The sequence below is a fragment of the Leptosomus discolor genome, chromosome 1, assembly GCF_034619465.1.
Source record: "Leptosomus discolor isolate bLepDis1 chromosome 1, bLepDis1.hap2, whole genome shotgun sequence".
NCBI lineage: Eukaryota > Metazoa > Chordata > Aves > Leptosomiformes > Leptosomidae > Leptosomus > Leptosomus discolor.
In genome coordinates, this window is record NC_141391.1 from 194,074,564 (window position 1) to 194,098,400 (window position 23,837).

The 23,837-nt window shown below is 43.2% G+C and overlaps 1 protein-coding gene across 14 annotated transcripts in view; it reads right to left on the minus strand.

The window, feature by feature from the left end:
* The window catches only part of CADPS2 (calcium dependent secretion activator 2), a 318,458-nt gene extending 316,710 nt beyond the window's left edge, over positions 1-1,748 (minus strand). For all 14 annotated transcript variants that reach the window (XM_086473344.1, XM_086473328.1, XM_086473312.1 and 11 more), the window contains exon 1: positions 1,419-1,748. In XM_086473344.1, coding sequence (XP_086329470.1) covers positions 1,419-1,748 — 330 coding nt within the window. The remainder of the gene's footprint in view (positions 1-1,418) is intronic.
* Positions 1,749-23,837: the final 22,089 nt, after the last annotated feature.

Consider the following 23,837-nt stretch of genomic DNA (forward strand, 5'->3'; position numbering starts at 1 on the left):
CTTCTGCAGTTGATGGCCACAAGTTGTAACTTGGAAGCTGATTAGGAAAATTTCATCAAGAGGAGGGCAATGCAGCACTGGAACAGGTCACATAGGTGGGTTGTGGGATCTCATCCCTGAAGGCTTCCTGCTTGAACCTAGACTGATACCAACACTGCATCAGGTCACCTTTGGCTTTGTCCAGTGGCCAAGTCACATGCAGAAGACCTCCAGATGTCCCTTCAAAATATCATTTCTGTGATGACTCCGGTTTTGGGGTGGGGAGTCCTCAGTGGGATGGTGAAAATTCTCATCTTGCCAGATTTGCTTTGGCTTCCTGCTTACAAGATGTCTTTATACAGGCTTCACAGTTCTAGTACCTAACACTTAACAAAACCTAAATGTTCTTCCAGAAATAGTCTTATTATTACCGCCATGTTAACTTGTCAGAGAATTCACTAAGCACAAATTACCTATAGCAGGCGTGATTCAGACACGCCAAAACATTTAGTATTGGATTTTACAAACCCTTAGAGATACGGAAGTACCAAGATCACAAAAAGCCAAGTGGAACTGAATTCTTTTTTGTGTCCTAACACTATCCCTCTTGGAAAGTGCTGTAGAAGGGGCCTTTTTGTTTGTTTCTTTCTTTCATTTCTGTTTGGGTTTGGGTTTGTTTGTTTTACAGAACTGAAAATAAATAATTTTAAAAAATATATAAACTGTTTAGACCAAACATTTTAAGAACTGAGGTTACCTGGAAATGCATTGCCTTGCTTCAAAACTTTTAAGTATTGCACCTATGCGATAGCTCCAAAGTAACAGAGAATACGCACCGTTACAGCGTGAATACGTACCACATACCTGCCAATTCTCAAGAGCTTCTCTCTGATGTACAAGATGCAGAGAATAATTTTGGTCAGCCTTCACTAGAAGGCCACTCTCATCACAAACACGCACGTTAATTGTTTCTCTGTACACAGACTGCACTTAACAATTCATGCAACAAGATAGTTTTCTCGTTCACCTCTGTATCGCGGCTGAATTCGCTCGGGTTGGGTACAGACGGTCCGAACGCGACTGGCAGGAGGCACCTCTGGGCCAGTTTAACCCCATCCCTCACACAGCGCCGAGAGGCTGGAGCATCTCCCCCACCGCCGAGCGGCCCCTCCTGCCTGCGCACGGCGACTCCCGGCGCAGCTCTGAAAACTTAACCAGACTTTACCCCTGTTGACTGACGGCTTTCTGAGGCAAACGGGCCGTTTCGGAGAAGCCGCGCCGAAGCCCAGTTTTGCAACGCCCCGCTCTAGCGCCGCCGGGGCTCCCCCCGCCCCGCCCGGCGCCCGCCTCAACCTGTTGCGGGCCGGAGCGCGGCAGCGGCCGGCGGACGGGCAGGGGGTGGCCCGGCGGGGGGCGGGAGGGGGGAGGCCGGGGCTCACCTTCTGCTGCCGGCGGGCCATGTCCGTGGGCTGCTTGGCGTTGAAGGGGTGCGCGATGCACCTCGCGATGAACACGTAGAGCTGCAGCCGGAGCCGCTTCTCCCGCTCCTCCCGCTGCAGGCGCTCCTGCTCCTCCCGGCCCTCGCTCAGCACCGAGGGGCTGGGGCTGGGGCTGGCCGCCCGCGCCGCCCCGGCCTCCCTGCCCCGCGGGTCCCGGGGCGGCGGCGGCAGCGAGCGCGGCGAGCCGCCGCCCGCCGCCACCAGCACGTCCCGCCGCTCCTCTTCCAGCACCTCATCGGACTCCTCCTCGCTGGAGGAAGGGTCCAGCATCGCGCTCGGCGGGCGCGCCCCGCGGCCGGGCGCGGAGCGAGGCGGGGAGCGGCACGCACCTTTCCGGACACGTCGAGTTTACACACAGACTGTTTCCGACCGGCGGCGGCCGCCGGGCGGGAGCGGAGGGGCGGGGAGGGGAGGCGGGGTTTGGGAAGGGGGTCGAGCCTGGGTTGCCGTGGGAATTGCTCCGAGCGGCTCCTGGCGGAGGCGGGACCGGGGCCGGGCTAACACCTCTGCCCGCCCCGGCGGGGGGCAGCGGCCCGCGGGTGGCTGGGCCGGGCGGGGCCGCGGCGCACCTGCTCCTGCTCGGCTCGGCGCTTCTCGGCCCGGCCCGGCCCGGCTCGGCTCGGCTGCTCCGCTCCCAGCGAGGGAAGCCCCTGGCCGACGCTCAGCAGCGCTGCGCCGCTCGGACCCTGCGGGTCCTGGCAGCGGCCGGCCCGGCTGCGCCCTGCCCCGCGTCCCGAGCAGCGGGGCCAGCGTGGGAAACGCGCCCGCCGCTCGCCAGCCGGCTCAGACAGCCGGGCTGGGTTGTGCCCCCCGCTCGGCGCGGCGCGGCGCGGCACGGCACGGCACGGCACGGCACGGCGCGGCACAGCTCGCCGCGCACTGCGAGCTCGCTGGCATCCTCTGCCATGTAGTGGAGGGGGAGAAACGAGAGGCATCTCAAATGGCCGGGGAAAAAGAAGCCGCCGAAACCGTGCCTTTCTGAGCTGGGGAGTGAGCTGATCCTGGAGCGTGCGTGGCTGTCGCAGGATACTTATGTTGGGAGCCAGCTGCTACAGATAGGTAGTTCGCATCTCTCTGAAATCGTTGTTCCAGGCTATTTGTAGATCCAGCCAGGTTCATATACACAGTGTTAATCTTCACTGTTAAGACTGTGAGAAATGTATGAAAGCCCACCACCGCTGTCACCGTCTCGAATGAAATCGAAAAAGGTTAGGGCCCCATGGATAGGTAGCCCTGGGGAGGGAAGGCACATCAGGTTTCGCCTGGATCAACAAGTCCTTCTCTTGCTCCCTACACACCCATGTGTGGTGGTGCCGGTACCAGGGAGGACATGGGAACTACTGAATGGGGAAGGATTGGGGGTCAGGAGGTCAAAGGCTGGAGGGATGGACAGGCTCACAGAAAGACAGTGTCCTTAAAGTGTGCTGCCTTAAAATAATGGCAACTGAGTCTCTGCCCACACAGCTCTAGGCCTCTTGCTCACTAGCAGCAGCAAGTTTTCAAAGCCCTGAACGGAAACTCGACAAACTCAGAAGGCCTACCCTGTTCTCACTGTATGAGCTGGGCTGGCTTTAGAGCAGTGAAGGGCTCTAGTCGATTACCAATATTTTGAAGTGCCCAGTCCTCCAGTTGGATATTTAGGAAAGGATCTTTAAAGCCAGCAGTTATCTCCTGAGTGAACCAGCTGTCTGAAGCTGAAATTGCTGCTGCTGTGGGCAGCAGCTATTAGATGCTAGATGGCAGTATTAAGCACCAGGAGTCTGAGTTCTGCCTCCTGGATCTCTACCAGAGGAATGAAGTGGAGCATTGAGGGAGAGCCATGCTGACGCACTAGCTTTCTTTGAAGTTTGGGTGCTAAGTGTAGCAGTCATACAAAAACAGGTGCGTTATTTATATGGTTGGCTCATGTGCTTAACGTTAACTGACAATGGTTGGCAAAATTTGTGAAATGCAGAAAAGCAGCAAGGGAAAAGTATGAATGTCAACCTATTGAACATCCCTGGTCACATCTCCTCAGTGGAGGAATCGTTAAGGCCAGTTTTCGTGGGTACTACCATCACCAGTCGCATGTCAGTGTTTCTGTTCCCAGTGTATCATTGCAAGTAGTGCTAGTTCTGTAGTAGGTAGGAGGTAGTTCCATAAAAAATATGGAACTGCTTACTGTAAGCTACTTTTTCACTAAGAGGAATACAATGTGCACTCAGACTTGTGGGTGCTTTTTGCAAGAACTTGTTCTCATTCTAATGGCAAATAAAAATATAGTAACACTATAAAAAACTTGCCACCAGAGATATGCAAAGCACCAACTGAGATACAAAGTCTCTGAAACTTCAGAACAGTCAGGTCCCAAACATTTTTAAATGTAATGGCTCAGTCCAGCAGTGTCATCTCACAACTACTGCTGCATTAAGACCAGGATGATCATGTTATCGTACGTAAGAGTACACAACTCTTCTTTATAGAAAAGATTGTTTGCTCCGCTAGCCGCCTGCAACTTTTTTTTTGGAGGGAAGATATCTCTTATTTTCCTTCATGTTTTGGATAAGAATCACAGAGTTGTTGAAATTGACAGGAATCTTTTGAGATCATCTAGTCCAACTCCCTGAGCAGGGTCACTTTGAGCAGGTTGCCCAGGGCTGAGTCCGGTCAGGTTTTGAATATCTGCAAGGATGGAGACTCCACACCTGCTCTGGGCAACCTGTGCTAGTGTTTGACCACTCTCACAGTAAAAAACCTTTTTCTTATGTTTAAGCAGAATTAATTTCCTGTGTTTAATTTTGTCCCCATTACTTCTCATCCTTCCCTGGGTACCACTAAGAGCCTGGCTCTGTGTTCTTTACTCCCCTCCATCAGGTATTTATATATATTGGTAAGATTCCCCTGAGCCTTCTCGTCTCCAGGTTGCACAATCCCAGCTCCCTCAGCCTCCCCACATAGCTCACATGCTTCGAGTCATTAATCACCTCCCTGACTTTTCATTTACTCCAGTATGTCCATGTCCCTCTCATACGGTAGAGCCAGGACTGGACCCAGCACTCTGGATGTGTCCTCACCAGCGCTGAGGAGAGGGGAAGGATCACACCCCTGACCTGTTGGTGACATTCATCCTAATGCAGCCCAGGAGGCTGTTGGCCTTCGTTGCTGCAAGAGTGCATTGCTGGTTCATGTTCACTTGGTGTCCACTGGGATCTAAGTCTTTCTGCAAAGCTGCTTTTAGTCAGCTCCCAGCCTGTACTGGTGCATGGGGGTTTTCATCCTCAGGTGCAGGACTGCAATTCCTTTTGCTGAACTTCTTGAGCTTCCTGTTGGCCATTTTCTCCAGGCTGTTGAAGTCTCTCTGAACAGTCAAACAACCATGTGGTGTATCAACCGCTCACCTCAAGTTCATGATGTCTGCAAACTGTTGAAGTGTGCGCTCTGTCCCATTGTCCAGGTCATTAATGGAGTTGTTCAATGGTATTGGTTCCAGTGTGAATCCCTGGGTACACCACTACTGACTGGCCTCCAGGTGATCTTTGTGGCGCTGATCACAGCCCTCTGGGCCAGACAGTTTGGTCAGTTTTCACCACACTTCACTTCCCACTTACCTAGCCTGCACTTCATCAATTTGTCTATGAGTATGTTATGGGAGACAGTGTTGAAAGCCTGGCTGAAGCCAAGATAGGTGACATCCACTGCTCTGCCCTCATACACCAAGCCAGTCATTTGGTCATAGAAGCCTATCAGGTTTCTTCTCTATAGAACCATGCTAGCTACTCCCAGTCACTTTCTTGCTTTAAATATGTTTGGAAATAGTTTCCAGGATTATTTGCTCCATCACCTTCACAGGTATCAAGGTGAGGCAGACTGGCCTGTAGTTCTTTATGCTTACCTTTACTGAAGGAAGGAGTGTTATTTGCTTTCTTCCACCACTTAAAACATCCATTTAAAATGTCTTCCCCAGAACTGCATACAAGGGACCTCTAGCAAGGCAGCAAAAGCCTTGTACTTTGCTTTCAGGCCTCAGCTTTCCTCACTGTATCTCCTTATTTGGGGAAAAAGATAAAAACAAGAACAATTTAGATTTCGTTTTCTATCAGACCAGACTCAAAATAGAACGTTCTCAACTCGCAATTGACTGCATCGATGAAACGAATTGACGGTATCTGTCAGCATATCTAACAGTTTAGGATGAACACTTTTACCTTCTGCAGCTACTTTTAACACAACCCTTTATTTGGTATTGTGTGTTCCCATTCTGCAAAGCTAATCTCATCTAACATTATTTGAGATTTTGGTTCTGATCACTTGTTGGTTCTTGGTGCTGGTTTTTTGCATTTAAATGTAGAGTATCTTCTTTTAAGTATTTCTGCAGAGCATGAAAGCCACCCTTCCTGAATCTGCTTTGTCTGCTTTATTGTTAATGCTACCATCAAACATTGGTGATATCCTTTTTGTAAGAATGACTCAGAACTTGTCCCTGAGTTCCTAAAATGCTTGTGTTCAAATGCTGCTCGACTGGTTAAGTACTCAAATGTCAATGCAGAATATTTATATTCAAACACCTATAAGCTTAAAAAATCCAACCACAATGATGAAGAAGTCATTCATTAGTTCTCACTAAGATAATCTAACCAAACCTGTTTTATTTGTACTTTGTCTTCACTTTGTCCAGTCTCAGCACAAATTTATTTATGGTTGCACTCATTCAAGTGCATTTTTTTCTGCCTAAGTGTTCTATATTGCCTAATTTTGTTTCTAGAGCATATTTATTTTAACAAAATGGTGTTAAGAACTGGACTGTTCTTTTTTATATGGCAATGAAATGAGGATTTTTTCAATAAAGCTTCCTATTTAGGTCATAAAAGAAGCAGTAAAAATAGTTAGTGGTGAAAAACTCAGTTTTGAACTGATCTAAGATTTTTATTTTAAGTTGTAGATAAAAATTTTAGCTGTGTTTTCAAACCCTTCATTTGGGAAAATAAATTACTAAAAATAAGGTGTATAAGAATGTATTTATACTCAGTAAAGATTTCCTATTATAGAATCAGTGTCTTGTAATTCACTTATAAACTGTCTCTTAGTCATAAAATTCATTATTATTTTGAGGCTTAGTAGTTCACAGTAGTGAATTATAGTTTCATGCAGTGTATTGTCGGTTTAGACATTCTTGTACTATTTTTCCCTAATGCTTTGGATCACCAAATCATGTGATTGAGCAAGAATCTCACCTTATGTCATTTGTGAGGAGGACATAGCCAAAGCCAGACATGATAGTGATGTTGCTAGGGTGCTTTGTAATTGCTTTATCATGGGAATATACTACTCCAGGCACCACTGAGTGATGGGTGAAGTTCTGCCTCTCCCTTTGTCTTACCCACTGTGGCCACCTTTGTGTACTATGAACTTGTGGAGAAAAACTTGAGAGCGTGAAAGAGTACTGCCACAGAAATATAAAGCCTAAAAATAAAGTAGAAGAAATAACCACATTTTATGATTATTTTTTAAATAACGTGACGGTGAAGCTGAGCACGTATTGGTTTTGTGGCCTGGCTTACAGTTTCTGGAGGCTTCTGTCTGTTGACACTGTTGTCCATTGATATGTATAAGTTTTTGCCCAGGCAAGAACACATAATGGAGGTGCTGTACAGGTGTATGGAGTAGGTAATGTGGATTTACAATCCACCTGGAAGCATATAAATTTGAAAGTGCAAAAGAGCTTACATTCTTCTTTGTGATGAGCAGTGTTCAATAGATCTTCATATTGATAAATTTATCAGCACTCTTATGCTACCAGTGTGCAATGCTCAGCTCTACGATGTGAGAGGTTTGTGCATAGATGATATATTTTCCAGTCCTCCAGGTTTTCCATGTAGCAGATTATTTTATTCCTTTGTGAAGTACTTGCAGGAGATGACTAAAATTTCTGGAGGTTTAATTTCTAGAATATAAATTCATTTCATTTCAGGAATGCATTTCTCCCAGAGGCATGTCAGATGGTACCTGTCCATTCATTTCAGGAGTCCTGTGCAGATTCAAGTATTTGGATGCAAATTTGTAGAAAGAAATCACTAACATTGTGGTGTTGGCCATACCTGAAATAGGTTTGGCAGTAGTAACTAGGTGTTGGAATGAACAGAGCTCTTCACCTTGCATTGACAAGATAAACAGAGCTTTCCCTGAAAACCAAGCTTGCCACCTATTTAGCTCATAGTGGGTCTCATATAGCACTATATAGGTGGTGGAACTCTCTGAGTAGATATTCACACAGCTTCCTTCTGATGCCTGAAAAGATTTATTTTTTTGGTCCTCTCAACCACACAAGCAAGTGGCAGAGCACTCATGGGCTTGGAAGGTGGAGGAGACATTACATCATGTTTTTGTTGCACTCTTGCAGCCATCATCATGCTGTTACTCTGCTGCAAAGTCTTTCCTGTCCACCACAACATCTTGCATTTGCAGACAATGATGGAATATATTCTGCTTCTACTTAAATCAAACACTTTTGCTCCGCTGATCTGTATCAGAATTTCAGACCTTAGGAAAGTGTTACTCCCAAATGATCCCATTTGATTTGACTCCCTAAGAGTAATCCTTAAATAAAATGACCTTTTATGTCCTGTTATTTCCATTTGGTGTGCCAGAACTGGATGCCGGTGTTCATGAGCTAGATAGGTCTCAGACAAGAGCAAAGGGAGGAATGAAGAGCATCCACATACTTGATTCCTCACTAGCTTTTCTAGCCCTTAAGAGAAATTCCCATCCTCTCCTCAGGGGCAGTGAACTAGAGTAAATAATGTCAATAGCTGATCCATATAAAGAAAAAACTTAAGGTCAATCCAAGTATTTCCACATGTGGTGTCCAGTTTTGTAGCTCGGGTTTAGTTCATGCATATATATGTAAATGTACATAAATATATGAGAAAATGCTAATCATATGTCCTGCTCTGACATTTTGGAGGTACTGCATTACTCAGATGATGAGCAGCATCAATGTAATGAGCAGGTTATTGCTAAGAGGCCAGATTAAAATTTATGTCACATCATCACTTAGTCTTAAAAGCTATTCTAAAAAATTGAGAATTTGTAATTAATTTGATTCAGGGTAGCCTTGTGTCTGAAATGTAGTGTTGTTCTCCCCACATTAAGCTCAAGTAGTTAAAGCAATCTGATTTTTCAGTGTGGGGTTGAAAAAGTGATCTTAATACTTTCTTTAAAATTCTGAAGAAATATCCAAAACCATTTTTTCTTACAGGAATGTTTCTACTCACAAGCAGCCTCTCTACCCTGCAACCTGTCTTTATTGGTGAAGGATGTTAGGACTATACACACCACAGGATCTATTGTCCTGTTAACTTAATAACGCCAGTGGAAACCTTAAAATTAGTCTTGGTATACGTTAATGAACTTCTGAATTGGCCACATCAAGAAATGTACAGAGCCATAAAGTAGCTATTGTTTAGCCATAATACATTAATACTTTTATGTGGCTGTTATCATTAACACACAGGTAGCATTTTTGCTAGGGATTATTAACTATTTTCTAACATACTTGGTTCCTCAGCAAGCCCAGGTGACACAGAACTTGCTGATGTGAACAGTATGGACACTTGTGAGCAATACTGCGGAACATGGTATCTCTTATGGGATGTTACAGATGACACGTGTGACACTGCCAGACATTGCTAGCAAGTTCCAGTGAATCCTGTCACATCTCAGAGGAATGTGCTTGCTTAAACCCTGTTCAGGTCTATAAACAATAATAGAGAGTAGGCTTGGAGAGGATCTTCAGAAGTTATTTGAATTGTACTTCTGCTCCCAAATAAGATCCACTATACCTAACTCATTCATGACTGATGCTTGTTTAACCTTATTCTTAATACCTTCTAATGTTTCATCTCCCTAGGAAACAGTTCCAATGTTGAACTCTCTTTCAATTCAGAAAGCTTGTCTTAATGTTACCCTAAGCCTCCCACTCTGGAAACTCATGCCATGAGTGGGAGCATGCAGCTTAGCCTCAGTTATTGCTGCTTGAAAGATCCCAAACCCCATCCCTGCTCACCCCGCACCATTTTCTCAATTCCTGGACATATAGGAGGACAAAAGCACTTTGCCTCCACTCCCTTTTCTACAGGAAATGTTCTGCTCAGTCTAGACAAGGGCAGACCTTAAGAGCTTTGCCTGCTTTGGAGGGAAAGACCCTGATGGGAATCTCTCTGGGTGCAAGAGGGTCTCATCTGAAAAGAAACATGATGTCCACCTGCAAAGGAGGCCTGACCTGATTTTCCACTTGATACCAGGGTGTGGAGCAGGAGGCACAGTATAGGTTTTCAGGGAGGCAAGCAGAGGCCAGGCATGCAGTGGTCAGGCATGCATTGAGCCAGTCCTCATCCCTCTTCCAGGAGCTGCTGCTGGGTGTCCTCCTGCTGAGGACTTGTGGTGTTTTTTGGGCTGGAGCAGAGGAGACCAAGTGGGTCATTCTTCTGTTCCTTTCAGAATTGCCTTAGAGCTTGATCCCAGTCCTGCAGAGAGGAGGACAGGAGTGAGGAGGTAAAGTGACTGAGAGATGCCAGGGAGAAGAGAAAGAGAAGGAGTTTTGAGCCTCTTGTCAGCAATGAGCTCGGAGCCGCTAAAATCTACACCATGTCCCTGAGCAATTTAAACCTATTAGTCTCGCCTGTCTGCAGCGAACATGGAAAACAGTTTATTCCCTTCCAATTTATAAAAGGGTTTTGTATAAAAAAGAATTGTCTTCCTCCTGCTCAGCTTTCTGTGGGCTACATGATCCCTCAGTCTTTCTGCATAGGCGATGGGTGCAAATTCTGATTATCCCTGTTTCTTCCCAGTTGAAGTACACTTTTCCTGAAGTGACACTCTCAAAGGTAGGCCAACCTTACCACATCATGTTGAACAGACAGAATACTTTATGAATTTACATATGACCATCCTTTTAATACTTCCAATGGGAGAGCTGCCTTTTTTCCCTCACACTATGAGTTCAGTCACCGATGTCATTCTGCTTGTGTTAGAAAAGTGGCCTCACACTCCGGTCAAAGCAGGGATTTTGTGCAGTGCTATTGCCGGTGAGAATAGCTCTGTGATCATGAGAGGAGTAAGGGTGAGGTGAGGAGAGCGATTAACAGGGATGCAGGAGGGGCTCACTTTCCAATGCATCCTACTCTCACCACACAAGCCTGCAGTTTTCCATACCAGCCACTTAAAAATTATTTTGAGGTCATTGAGGTCCTGTTAATCTTGTTTCATGTGTGAGCTCAGATTCCTGGCTATGTACTTAAGTGATTAATTAACTAAAAATGCAGCTTCTGTGGACTCTTACCGGGAATCAGGCCTGTAACTGAATAGTGCGATGGATGACTGTTTGCATAGTTCAGGGAGATCCTTTCTTGTTTGTTCTAAACTCTGGACTTCAGTCTCAGTCTAGTCACCTACGATGAATTTGTCTTCCTTTAAGATGTGTATTCGAGCTCAGGTGGATTGACAACATCCTTTTCATATCTTCCATTCCATTTCTTATGGAAATGAACTGTCATTTAATATGGCCCTATTCTGCGTCACACTGACCGATGAGTGGAGAATCAACCTTCTGGAAAAGAAAACAGATTAACTTTAAGCATTGGTGCCCTAATGTCTAGAAAAACAGCCAGAGTCGATGTTTGTTTTGTCAAATTCTGGGTAATGAAATAAATGCTACAGAGGGTCATTAACTCATATCCTAAGTGATTCATGTAAAGGAAATATTCCTAGATGGCAAAATAAGATTAGCTGTTTAATCAAACCATTCAGCAAGGATGATGAGAGTGTATGGAAATTGCTTCAGGAGTTTGAAATGACAACAAGAGAACCTTGTGGTTATGACCAGGTCTTCCCACTGCATGCAAGGAAACCAGCTTGGTTCAAACTGTTATGGAGTGATATATGGTAATTTCCTGTTTCGTGATGGAGTGTTTGAACACATTGGCAGACCTTTTACAGCATATGGTCAAAACAAAAAGAATCCCTGCTGTCATGGTTGAAATCTGCATTTTAAGTACTCGGGACAGTCAAAATCTGCTCAGATGCCTGCATGTGAGCTTGAATTTGATATATTTTCTTCTAGAAGAATTCCTTGCAAACAGCTTACGTATTTTATTGAGCAGAAAACTGTTGCAGAGAATACAGATAGAGGCAGCTGTACTGAGCATACCCAAAGGCTGCGCTCTGGGAAGGGCAGAAAGCTCATCACTGTGATTATGCCTTTTTGAAAAGCCTGCTAATCATACCCAGTTGTCCATGTTTTGAATGTAAATCCTGATAAGTTAGGACTTGATTCCAAGTCCACTGATGACAGAAATAGTCCCTTTTTTCTCTTCAGTGGGCTTTTCTTCGTTCATTTTCCAAAGGCTCCTAAACTCTGCCCTGCATTTGAACTGGAATGCAGTTGCTAGTTGGATATGCCAGAACATAATCATGTTTAAACCAGGGATAAGAGAACTCTTGTTCGTGTCTGGATTTATCATTTAGAAGACCTTCTTATAAGCTTTCTAAAGAGGGATATTTTTAGACCTAGCAAGCTAAAACTATTTTTTAATCACTCATTTTTTAAATTACTATTCTGTGGCTGGACTTGAATCAAGTGTTTCTTTAGGTTTTATTTTGAACCAGCCCAGTAATTTAAAACATGTAAGTGGAAGTGACATTGCACTCTTTTTCTCTGCATCACCTTGTGAAAACTTTCTGCTTTCTCATGCTTTCAGCTTCTTGGTCTTCTAACACGATGCCTTGGGTTAGCTGAAGGTCTGATTTCAGTATAGTTGGTTTAGTACAGTTTCAGTGCAGATTTAATACAGTTCGGTTTGTTCCTCATAGGTGACCCAACGATTCCTTTTTGCAAGAAATTTTTGGTTACAACATGAAGTTGTGTTATTCATGCAATTTGCCGCAATCTGAATACTATCTGAGTATGTTATCTTCAACTTCATCAACTGCTATTAGTACATTGAGTGAGAATTCAGCTTTCATATTCCCCCACCCCCTCCTAAAAACCCCTGCCCTTCTGCTTGTGGAGGGAAGTTGAAGTGGCTGCGCTCTAAAGTCTTGTCAAAAAGGAGGTGGTTAAAATAGTGCATTGTGACTCTGACTTTTTCAAGATCTACTGATTTTAAAGGCGATATTATTATTTGTGATCCTGGATTCCAGAGACCTTTGGCTTGGTACTACTGCATTTGGCTATATGCATCTTTTTATAGTGTCACATCGACTCTCCAGTGTTTTGTCATCTTTCCACTGACATTACTGGATCTGTGTTTGTAGTATCTTGGTGACTCTGTCAGGGAGGATGTCATAAATTCACTCTTCCTGTCATTCAAGACTGGTAAGATTTTGATTTATATTTTGAATGAAGCTCTGATGTGATTTTTCCAGAGTTACCAACTTTCTGTCTAGCAGTAAGCTGAAAGGAAAGCTGGAAACATTTAGCAGATAAATAATTCTTGCATTTGCTTTAAGGGCAAATAATATTTTATTTTCCTTTTTTTCCATCTTTTTGAACACATAATACATATTTTAAATAAAGTGGACATTTACCAGGTACACTTTTTAATTAATTCAGCTGTTTTGATTTAATTCTACTTTTTTACAAAAACTAGTTTGGAGAGAGTAGAGTCCTAGATTAAAACATGTGCTTCAGTATACATTTGTTGAAATATATTTGACTTAACAATAGATAATGCAAGCAGAAGTTGACACACTTTCTTTATATTGAATGTGTTTAAATATTTGTGTTAAACTAATTCCAAAGTCAAACAACAAATACAAATATAATTTCTTTTTGCTGTCCTGCATCTTGCAATCAGTGCTTTGGATTACAGCCTTTGGGGGTGGTTGCTAAATCATGGCATGACATTAGTGTTAAATGGAAAGTTAGCAAAATTAAATTGCAGGAATTATGCCAAATTCACCTGCCATTTATTGCTACTGGGTTTTGCAGCTGGGTTTTTGATCTCCAGCACCACCTTCCTGATCACCTGGTGAAGGTGTGATTTTATTGTTTTGAGGTGAAGACTCATCACTGTTACCCGTTATCAGGATACTGTGCTGGCTGTCCGTTGGTTTCCAGTGGAGTTTGAGACATTTATTGTGAATCACAAAACTGTAAGCAGCTTTGAATAAGCCAGTGTGGGAGAAGCCAGCAACATGCTCTTAATGGCCTAAGACTAAGAAAGCCTTTCTCCTGGTATGCCCCTCAGTGGTGACGTTTCAGGAAGGTTGCAAGGATGCATTCTAATGGGATTTTTGGAGCCTATGCTTCCTAGAAAAACAAAATCCTGGACATAAGTTGTTCTAGAAATCAATTAATGTTTCAAAGCTCCTCGGATTTCACTGAATGTACTGTATTGTTACTGAATCATCAGGGTGCCTAGAATTTTATATAGTATTTTAGGTGTAATTTTAGATGCATTTATAATAAAACATAATTGATAACAATAATGTAATTTAAAATATTTATGTATGATATACATACACAGACATACATTCTACATACACTTTTTCCGCCGTTCCACCATTCATTTTATGTGTAAATTTAACCCTGGTCAAGCAAGTACCTACAAAACTTTAAGACTGTTGAGTTTTATGAGCCTAAAACCTAGATTTATGGTTAAACAGTTACTTATGTGGGCTCCCAAAGAGACATCTTCTTTTTTTTTGAGGGATAATATGTCCTTTCCCTGTAATCAGATCTGCGTTAGTAGAGGATCAGGGTAGAGTAAGGGTTTTCTTGCAAGGTCACTGTCAATAAGTTGGAACATTCAATGGTCTCCCATGCTTTATGTAATACTTTAACAAACAAAACAGTAAACTCAGCTAATGCTTTGCTTGCCAGGTGAGAAATGGCAAAAATTAATTGAATTCGTTTAAATTTTTATAATGCTGATGGAAGGAAGAAAGGTAGGGTCTGGCTTATACTTACACAAAATATTCTTTATGACATTTATGACTAAAAATGCATGAAATAAGAGTGAACATTCACACCTCCTTTAATTACAGGATCCCTTAAATAGTAGGGAGTTAAACAGGAAAACAAGATTACCAGTCCTTGCTGTTTGAATATGTTCTTTTCTGAAGATTCTGGAATCACCGAAATAGGAATGAACTTAAACTGTCATGGAAAGAAAACTGAAAAAGATAATCAGTATTATTTAAAATTGCACAGGAAATCTTAAAAATGTCATCCTACTTCATCTTAATGGTCCAGAAACCAAGAGACAAATAAAAAGAGATTTAAATGTATTTTTTAATATCATGATTAAGAAATTAATCTCGTGTTTTGAGATCTCTTGTATGAAATTTTAGTGCTTATTGGAAGCTGTGGTACTAGAATACTGGGAATACTCAGCATCCTGATCATAGACTAGGTAGTTAAATTGAAAACTTGGCAAAGTGAGTGTGTCAGAACAATGTCCTTTCCCATTCCCAGAGCTCATGCTGACTTTTCACATATACAGAAAGTGCACAGTGATGGGTAATTCTGCCCTGCTATGTTTTGTTTTTTTTGCCAGCAGAGAAACAGTTGCACTCATTAATCTATACAGCAATATCCATAAGATGGTGCTGTATCTTAAATCTGACCAGAGTAATTTGCACTGAAAAGTAAAAGGTATGTTGCAATTGTAGCTTAGAGCTCTTGTTAGAACCCGGGTGTTGGTAACAATTTCTTTGGCAGACATATTACAAATGTTAGTTCCCAGTCACTCCAATATGTTAATTTACATGTATTAAAATATTAGTCACAGCATGTTTGTTCAAGCCTGAAAAACGTAAAACCAGCTGAAAAGTAGTTTCAGTGGCACTCAAGATATGAGCTGCCAGTAGCTTGCTTTCACAACTGAGTTTCATTCCATCCTATTTTGCTAAAGGCAAGTGATGGTCCAAGGACTCCTCCAGACATGACTTTAATGGAAAAAAAGAGACAAAACAGTGCACTGGGGGTTCTATTTAAAAGGGTAAGATGAGTGATAATGGCCAAATCTGTCCAGCAAATGAAAAGACTGTGGGAGAAATGAATTTCAGACATTATAACCACCCACACAGACAGCAAGAGCAGAAATTTCATGTGCAGCCAACACATAGTATTGCAGGATTTTGGTGAGAACAATGGTGTGAAATGGAGGACTGGCCAGAGAGCAACCAATTACAGCATTCTCCTGCTGGAGCCTGGGCAGTGAATTACAGCTCAATAATCGCCCTCCCCCACATCTTATGTCTGGAGTAATGCACAGCCAGGGCTGAGCTGCCAGTGGTAGCATGGCTCCCAGCCCAAGCTAGTCGAACTGGTGACAGGAGGAGGGAAAAGAGGCTGCTGGAGAGGCAAAAGGCTGTCACATCTGCCAAGGTCCCTGCAGTTCCACATGTGTTTCAACTAGAAGGCTACAACCTTCCAAAGACTTTGTTGCACTGGGAATTTTGCCTGCGTCAGTCGTTCAGGTTTGCCCATACATTTTCCTTCCTGCTTGTTTCTCTGAAGGGGTGAGATGACAGGAGCAACTGATCAGCTGATAAATCTCTGGCTCTCCATGTAATTTATTTCAGTTATGCATTTACTTCTGGAGTTATTTGTACTTAGTCTGAGACAGTTTTTCTCCTTGAAAACAAGAGTCAGGGAAGACACCATATGCAAAATGGCTAATGCAGGAGAGGAAGAAGGGAAGATGGGTTTGGTGCAGCATCATGCTGCAGGCAGTAAGGAAAAAAGAAAATGGTGAATGAATTGTCCATGGCCAAGGGAGAGGGAGAGCGCTTAGTGTCAGTGGTGCACCTGAGTTGATCCAAGCTAGACAAGGAGAGATACATAACTTCCCTCTATTTTTGAGGGATTGGGATGGTATTCTCTGCAGACGTCATCCTCTGGTTAAATCTGTGATGCTATTGATTTCAGATCTTGTGAAACTCTGATTACCTCGTTAGAAGGATAGAAACCCTTTTCCATCTGGCTAATGAATTTAATTCACCAGTAAATGTTTTGTAGAAAAACCTGTGTGGTTATACTCCTAACTTTGGTCCCTAAATTGCAAAAAAAATCACTACTTTTGGTGAAAGATACAGAACAAACTTGAAAGGTGTTTTCATTTTCCTCTTGCTGTTTAGCTATTAAGCAAAAACTGAAATATCATTCTTAATAGTACATGATCATATGATAACACCTCTCTGCAGGCAAATTAGTTCTTGAATCAGTTCAGATGATCAAGGAGGAAAAGAGGGAAGCATAAGCTACTTTACTGGAGCTAATATAAATTGGAGGCTAAAAATATACATGTAAAAAGCAAATGTAAGGCTAGAACTTCTACCCTGCATCATGCAACAGATGCTGTCAATATATTTTGGTTTACTTTAATCCTATGAATTCTTGTTAAACACACTTTAGGAATTTTTCTTCCTTCCTATAGTGCCATCTTTCAAGCAGCATTCTGGTGGCTTTCCAGTGTAATGATGCAAGACCTGATTATAGAGACAGCTAACTCTGCTGATGTGCTGTGTTATTATAATGCCACCTGATACCTCATTCATTTGATACATTAGGTAGTGTACTACATCAACAAAGCAAAGTGCTCACATCATTTCTACAAAGACGGAATGTTTGAGTGGCAAGTATGAATTCAGGGTAAAAGCTATATATATGCAGCAGTGCCAAAATGCCCCTTGGCTTTGTCTTTTTCACTTTATGAAACTTGTTAGATAATTCAAAACCAAGAAGACCTATTAAAATAAAGATGAACTCATGAACTCATCCATTGTGATTTCAACATGACAGAATTCTTCATTTGCTTTATATATATATGTGTGTGTGTGTGTATATATATACACATATAATCATCAAAATAAGAAAAGGAAAAGAGTAAAATGTTTCTGGAATGTGTTTATTTTATTGTTTTATAAAGCAGCTGTCTCCAGGAGAGCTGATGACTAAACGCTGTGTTTTCAGTAGGTATATAAATGACATATAAACAGAAGTAAGTTCTAAAATGAATTCTAAGATATGCCATAGAAGTCATATATGCTTGCAGTTAACAGTCTTTCTGACAAACAAAAACATCAGAGTATCACATGAGGAATAGGTTCCCTGAGCAAAAGACCGCTCTGGAGAGACATACATGAACAAGTCACATGCAAAAGTAACAGCAGAAGACAATCACTCCTCTGAGCAAAGGGAGGTAATGAATCAAGCAACCAAGTCCCATACCATTAAGAATTTTTAAGTATTATCCTCTGTTCCTGGTGTCGTGATTCTTGCGGACATCCCAGGCTAGAGTACAGCCTGCATCTATTTTACACACCTTTACAGTGTCTCTGTAATTCCCCAGGTATCCACTGTGACCACAGCTGGGAGATACCTCCTGGCATTTCCATGATGTTCCATCACTTACACCGTTCCTGACCTGGACTGCAGTGTTGTGTCTCTGCTTGGCCCTGCCTTCAAGAGAGTCTGCATCTGTGCATGGGACAGCAATGGAGCAGGGCCTGTTCCTGTGGGTTCATTGCTACAGCCCTGCTCTCCCTGAGCCAGACTGCAGCTCTGGCCAGTGCCCTGAAAGGCAACGAGGGCAGGTGTCCAAGAGAGGTGGGACAGCCTCATAACTGAGGTGCTCATGGTGTACCTGCAGGTACATAACATGCCTTTCACACACCACCACTTCTTTTCCCCAGGCAGGTTCCTTGTTCATGTTTGTTATTCACCATATCTTCGCTTGTTGCTCAAGCTCCTCCAACTATGCCCTTTCTTCTGTAGGCACCAATGGTTTGGTGCTGGTGGAGGTCACCTGGCTGCCTGTTGCTGCCTTTTTGACATCCGTAGCAGCCTGCTTGTAGGAAGCAAAGACTTGTAGTTGCATAAAGGTGTATGATGTTGGATTCCCATCCTCTTCAGAAGTAGATTGGGGGCCAAAATTTGGACATCCTTCACAGCATCTTTTCCATGCATATGTATGACCTCTCTGCCACAGTCTTTCTGGGAAAGGTAATTTTTGAGGTACATTTGCTTGCTCTGTAAGTGGAAGTCTACACTGGAGAACTGCTGTCCATGGCCTGGCCATGGGCCTTCTCCAATTTTTTTTGCCTTTACCTACCATCACACCCAATTGCAGTGCTTTCCCTGCAAGGTCATCGGTGGTCTCCTGTGTGACAGTTGTGATTCAGTTTCCTGAAAATGCTTTCGCAGAGGTACTCCTTCAGATGAGTGGAAAGTCACTGTTGTCTCCAACTGGCACTCTGGGCAGAGGGCTCATGAGTGCTGTGACAGGCTGAGCAGCCCTGAGCCTTCTCTCCTTTCCCTCGTGTTTCGTGCCTGAGTATTCCTGGTGTGTTTGTCAGGCGCTTCTGTGACTAGATAGTGAGGATGATGAGGAAATTTAGCTTTCAGACAGTAACTGAGGGCCCGCTACAAATATGGATGCAGCTTTGAGCTAAACTCCTTCTGCTCTGAGTTAAGACCATCCCACAGAGGTGGCTGCTGATCTGCTTGTTCGTGTAACCTTAGCAGTCACGGCTGCTGAGACCGAGGAAGTTCTCCCTATTGTCAATGACCAGCAGAGCAAAGGAATCTCCATCTCTAAAACATATTGGCTTTCATGTCCATTGTCATGTGAGATCTTCACAGAATCACAGAATGGCAGGGGTTGGAAGGGACCTCTGGAGATCATCCAGTTCCACTTCCCTGACGAAGCAGGTTCCCCTCGGACAGGTTGCGCAGAATCGTGTCCAGACGTGTTTTGAATATCTCCAGAAAAGGAGACTCCACAACCTCTCTGGGCAACCTGTTCCAGTGCTCTGCCACCCTCAAAATAAATAAATTTTTCCTCATATTGAGGTGAAAGGTCTCATCTTCAGGCTATGTAGAGGACAGTGTCATGAAGAGTGACACCACTGGATCCTACAGTTACAGTTTCATACTGCCAGTCTTTCCTCATGGTTCAGAAGGGGGACTTTGGTTTCTGACAAGCTGTGGGTTGGCAGTCTGGTGGAGAATTTTCCTGTCTCTATGCAGACAGAAGACTTGCTGAAATTGGTGAAGACTATCACAAAGAACAACCAACAACCATCCAGGCTACTCAATACTGTGACAGAGTGAAGAAAATGCAGCTGCTGAATCAGTAGTGAAGAACATGCTTAAGATTTGAAATATTACAATGGTGATTTTCAAAGCGTGTATGGACTTCCTTAAGGAGGTGGGGGAACTAATGTAGCTTGATTTTTGCACCACGTTATCTGCAATAAAGTGCAATCCTCTGCTGAGATAAGGGCTGCATCCTACTCCTGAGTCAAAATCTGCTAGCGCAAGATTTTCAGAGCACTTGGTGGGCAGAGCTTGCACTGTGATTGGGGTAAAGAATTTCAAAATGTCTTTAGCAAATTCACTGTAGTGGAGGTCTCATCAGGTGTAGTGTGGACCTGGGAGGCTACAGCAGGACTCTTCTGAGACAAAGGCTCCAATAGACCAAGGGATCCACATCTCAGAGGAGCAAAACCTGGTATGTGCTGTGGTCAAAATGTCCTTGTTCTGTCTCCTACCTCTTTCACTGTCACAGCGCATAAGTGTTAAAGCATGGCTGAGAGACTTGGAGTTATTTAGTGTACAGAACGGAACTGCTGAGCATAACGCAGAGGTAGAAGAGGGACTGGAAGCTGCTCTTTGTATGTTTTTGATACATTTCACCTGACACCCCAGCTGAGAACTAATTTGCATGGACTTTAGCCTTACAAGGGAAAAATACTGTGAAAAGCAGACTTGCTGAATTGCTGCTCAGAGAGCACACTTGAGCTCATTTGTCAGCCAATTCATTAGGGCTCACATCATGCTGTCAGGGTGCTTGACTATGTTCTGTAATGGCATTTTTTTCCTCTGCTGAACAGCAATTTTGCAATCGCTGCATCAATTATTACAATGTAAAATATTTGATATACTATTAGATGAAAAGTAAACTTATCTTGTGCTAGGAGTTGCATCAGAATGTAATAAATGCACTTGATGCTCATTGGGCTTTACAGTGAGAGGCACTCGAGAGAGCAGATTGTCTAGAATGAAACTACCATCTGGAAATTTTGTCTGAAGACTGATTACAATTGAGGTTTAAAGGGACACTTTTTAAAAATAAATAAGGTTTATTTGAAGGAAATATATCCATATGGGTAATTTGAAAGTCTTACTGAATTTTGATAAATTCTCATAAAGTGGAGGTGTAAGCTAGTATCTCATCTGTATCCTTTGCCCATCTAATGTTCAACAGGATCTAAGTAAGTTTATAAAATGCCCCAAAGTCTATCAGATAACTTTATTTGCATGTAAAGAATACTGATCTAGATTATTTGAAGATTTTTCATAGAATCACAGAATGGTTTGGGTTGGAAGGGACCTTTAAATGTCATCTAGTCTAACCCCCCTGCAGTGAGCAGGGACATCTTTAGCTAGATCAGGTTGCTCATAGCCCTGTCCAACCTGACCTTGAATGTTTCCAGGGATGGGGCTTCTACCACTTCTCTGGACAGCCTGTTCCAGTATTTCACCACCCTCATTGTAAAAAATTTCTTCCTTATATCTACTCTGAATCTGCCCTTTTTTATTTTAAAACCATTACCCCTAGTCCTATCATAACAGACACTGCTAAAAAGATTGCCCACATCTTTCTTATAGGCCCCCTTTAAGTACTGGAAGGCCCAAAGCCTTCTCTTCTCCAAGCTGAACAACTCGAACTCTCCAAGCCTTTCCTCACAGGGGAGGTGCTCAAGCCCCTTGATCATTTTTGTGGCCCTTGTCTGGACCCACTCCAACAGGTCCATGTCTTTCTTGTGCTGAGGACTCCAGAGCTGGACTCAGCACTGCAGGTGGGGTCTTACCAGAGTGAAGGGGCAGAATCACCTCCCTCAATCTGCTGACCACGCTTCTTTTGATGCAGCCCAGGATAAAATTTGCCTTCTGGGCTGCGAGCGCACATTGCTGGGTCACATCCAGCTTTTCATCCACTAGTACTCTCTAATCCCTTCATCCCCCAGCCTGCATTGATATTGTGGATTGCCCTGACCAAGGTGCAGGACCTTGCACTCGGCCTTGTTGAACCTCATGAGGTTCACACAGGCCCACTTCTCAAGCTTGTCCAGGTCCCTCTGGATGGCATCCTGTCCCTCAGGTGTGTCAGCTGCACCACTCAGCTTGGTGTCATCTGCAAACTTGCTGAGGGTGCACTTGATCCCACCATCTGTATAATTGATGAAGATATTAAAGAGCACTCATCCCAGTATGTACCCCTAAGCGATGCCACTTGTCACCTTTCTCCATCTGGACATTGAAGTGTTGATCACTTCCATCTGGATGCAACCATCCAACCAATTCCTCAGCCACTAAACAACCCACCCATCAAATCCATATCTCTCTAATTTAGAGAGAAGAATGTTGTGGGGGACTGTGTCAAAGGCCTTACAGAAATCCAGACAGACGAGATCCATAGCGCTTCCCTTTTCCACTGATGTAATCACTCCATCATAGGAGGCCACCAGGTTGGTCAGGCAGGACTTGCCCTTGGTGAAGCCACGTTAGTTGTGTTAGCAAAAGATATGTTTTATGTATTTTCAGGGTTTTGTTTTTTGTCTTGAAAAGCCTCATGCAAATTTGATTATTCAGAAAGATAGCCGTAATCCTGCCTAGAACTATGAGCTTGAAGAAATTTGGTTTAGAAATAAGAAAGGCTGAAAGATTCAAGCAATTATGTGATGTGCTATTACTGAGGAGCCAAGGTCTGTCACAAATATGTGGTTTTTCATTATGAGATTTTAATAGAAAACTCTGAGTCACAGCCAAGCTCTCCCAGTTTTTTGGCAGTAGTTCTTTAAAAGACCCAGCCAGCCAAAAGTTACACGTGGTCCCTTCTCTTCTTCAGCTGTTCTCCAAGGTGAGAAATGTGTGAAGAGCAGTGCTTTGCTTTGATGAGATTATTGTTTAAGGTTATTTATTAATTTATTTAATTTTTATTATATAATCTGCTGTTTACTTTAAAATAAGGTAATTTTGAAGCTATTTTCTTTGCAATTGAAGCAACAGAGTGAAGTTTGCAGCTGACCTTACTGCCTATGGGAATTCATATCACATTTTCAAATGTCTGAAAAATCTGAGTTCTCCATAATAATTTAGGAATAAAATTATTTTGTCCCTGGGGTATAAACCGTGAAATTAATCCTAAATTTTCCAGCTGGTTTGAGCCTGTACCAAGGAGCATTCTTAAGTATGGCTCCTGTAAACCTGACCAGTACCCTGTGGGAAATCAGTGCTGCACATGTATGCAGTGCTTGTTGGAGGGATGGGCGAGCACACTTTGTGCCGCTGACCCAACTGCTTTGTGCTGAGGCAGGTTGCTGAAGCCTTGAGGAGACTCATGAAGGTGCGTGTAAGGGATGGAGTGGGGTCTCCCAGGCAACTGAAGCCGGTCGGAGATGCTGTCTGTGAGAGTTTAGTGACACCGAGAAATGAGAGAGCATGCCTTAGCAACAGGCTCAATTGGCCGTAATGAGTATGTACCTCTAACCACAGACAGCTGCACAGAAAATTCTTCAAAGTGATTTCATCTACCTGCTAACATTGTCCTGCCTCCCCTGGACTCAGAGCCAGCCTGCTGATCTTGATGTAGGAGAGAATACACCTAAGAACCAGGCAATTCACTGACACTGACATGATCAAACATTTGGAAGGATAGCTAGAGCTGTGTATCATCTGCCTAGCACTGCCATGCACATCTGTGTTATCGGCTCACCTGCTGCTAGCATGTATGTGTTGATTTGGATTCTCAATAAGCGTTATATTTGACAGCCTCAATAGGCCTCATTAAGGTTAGGAGACAGGTCGCAAGCAAATGTAGAAGACATTAAATAGCAAGGTGCCCACAGGGCTGGCTTAAAGAAAATCTTTAATATAGATTTCTTAGTGCTAGTATTATCACCTAGGAAGTGGATAAGACTGATCTGAAGTAGTACAGACACAGTCAGGACTGGTTGCACCCTAATATAGATGCTTTAGAAAGAGGGACAACATACAAACATTTTTTAAAAGAGATTTTTCATTCAGTATTTGCATACCTGTATCAGTTCTTCTCTGAAAATAGTGCCATTCTCTCCTGTCTCACTCTCTTATATCTAATTATTCTCATCATCTACCTCTGAGCTCTTTACTTGTATACAGCACCTTTTGGGGGTGATAGGGAGGCTAGAGCCAGATGCATCATTCTGCCAATTCAGAGAACTGCATTATTATACTTTCGTTATGACTTTCCCACCCACTCCTTTTAAATTCTAGCAATTTTTTTCCTTCTTTACTGCTCTCACAGACAGATCAGAGATTTGTATTGCATG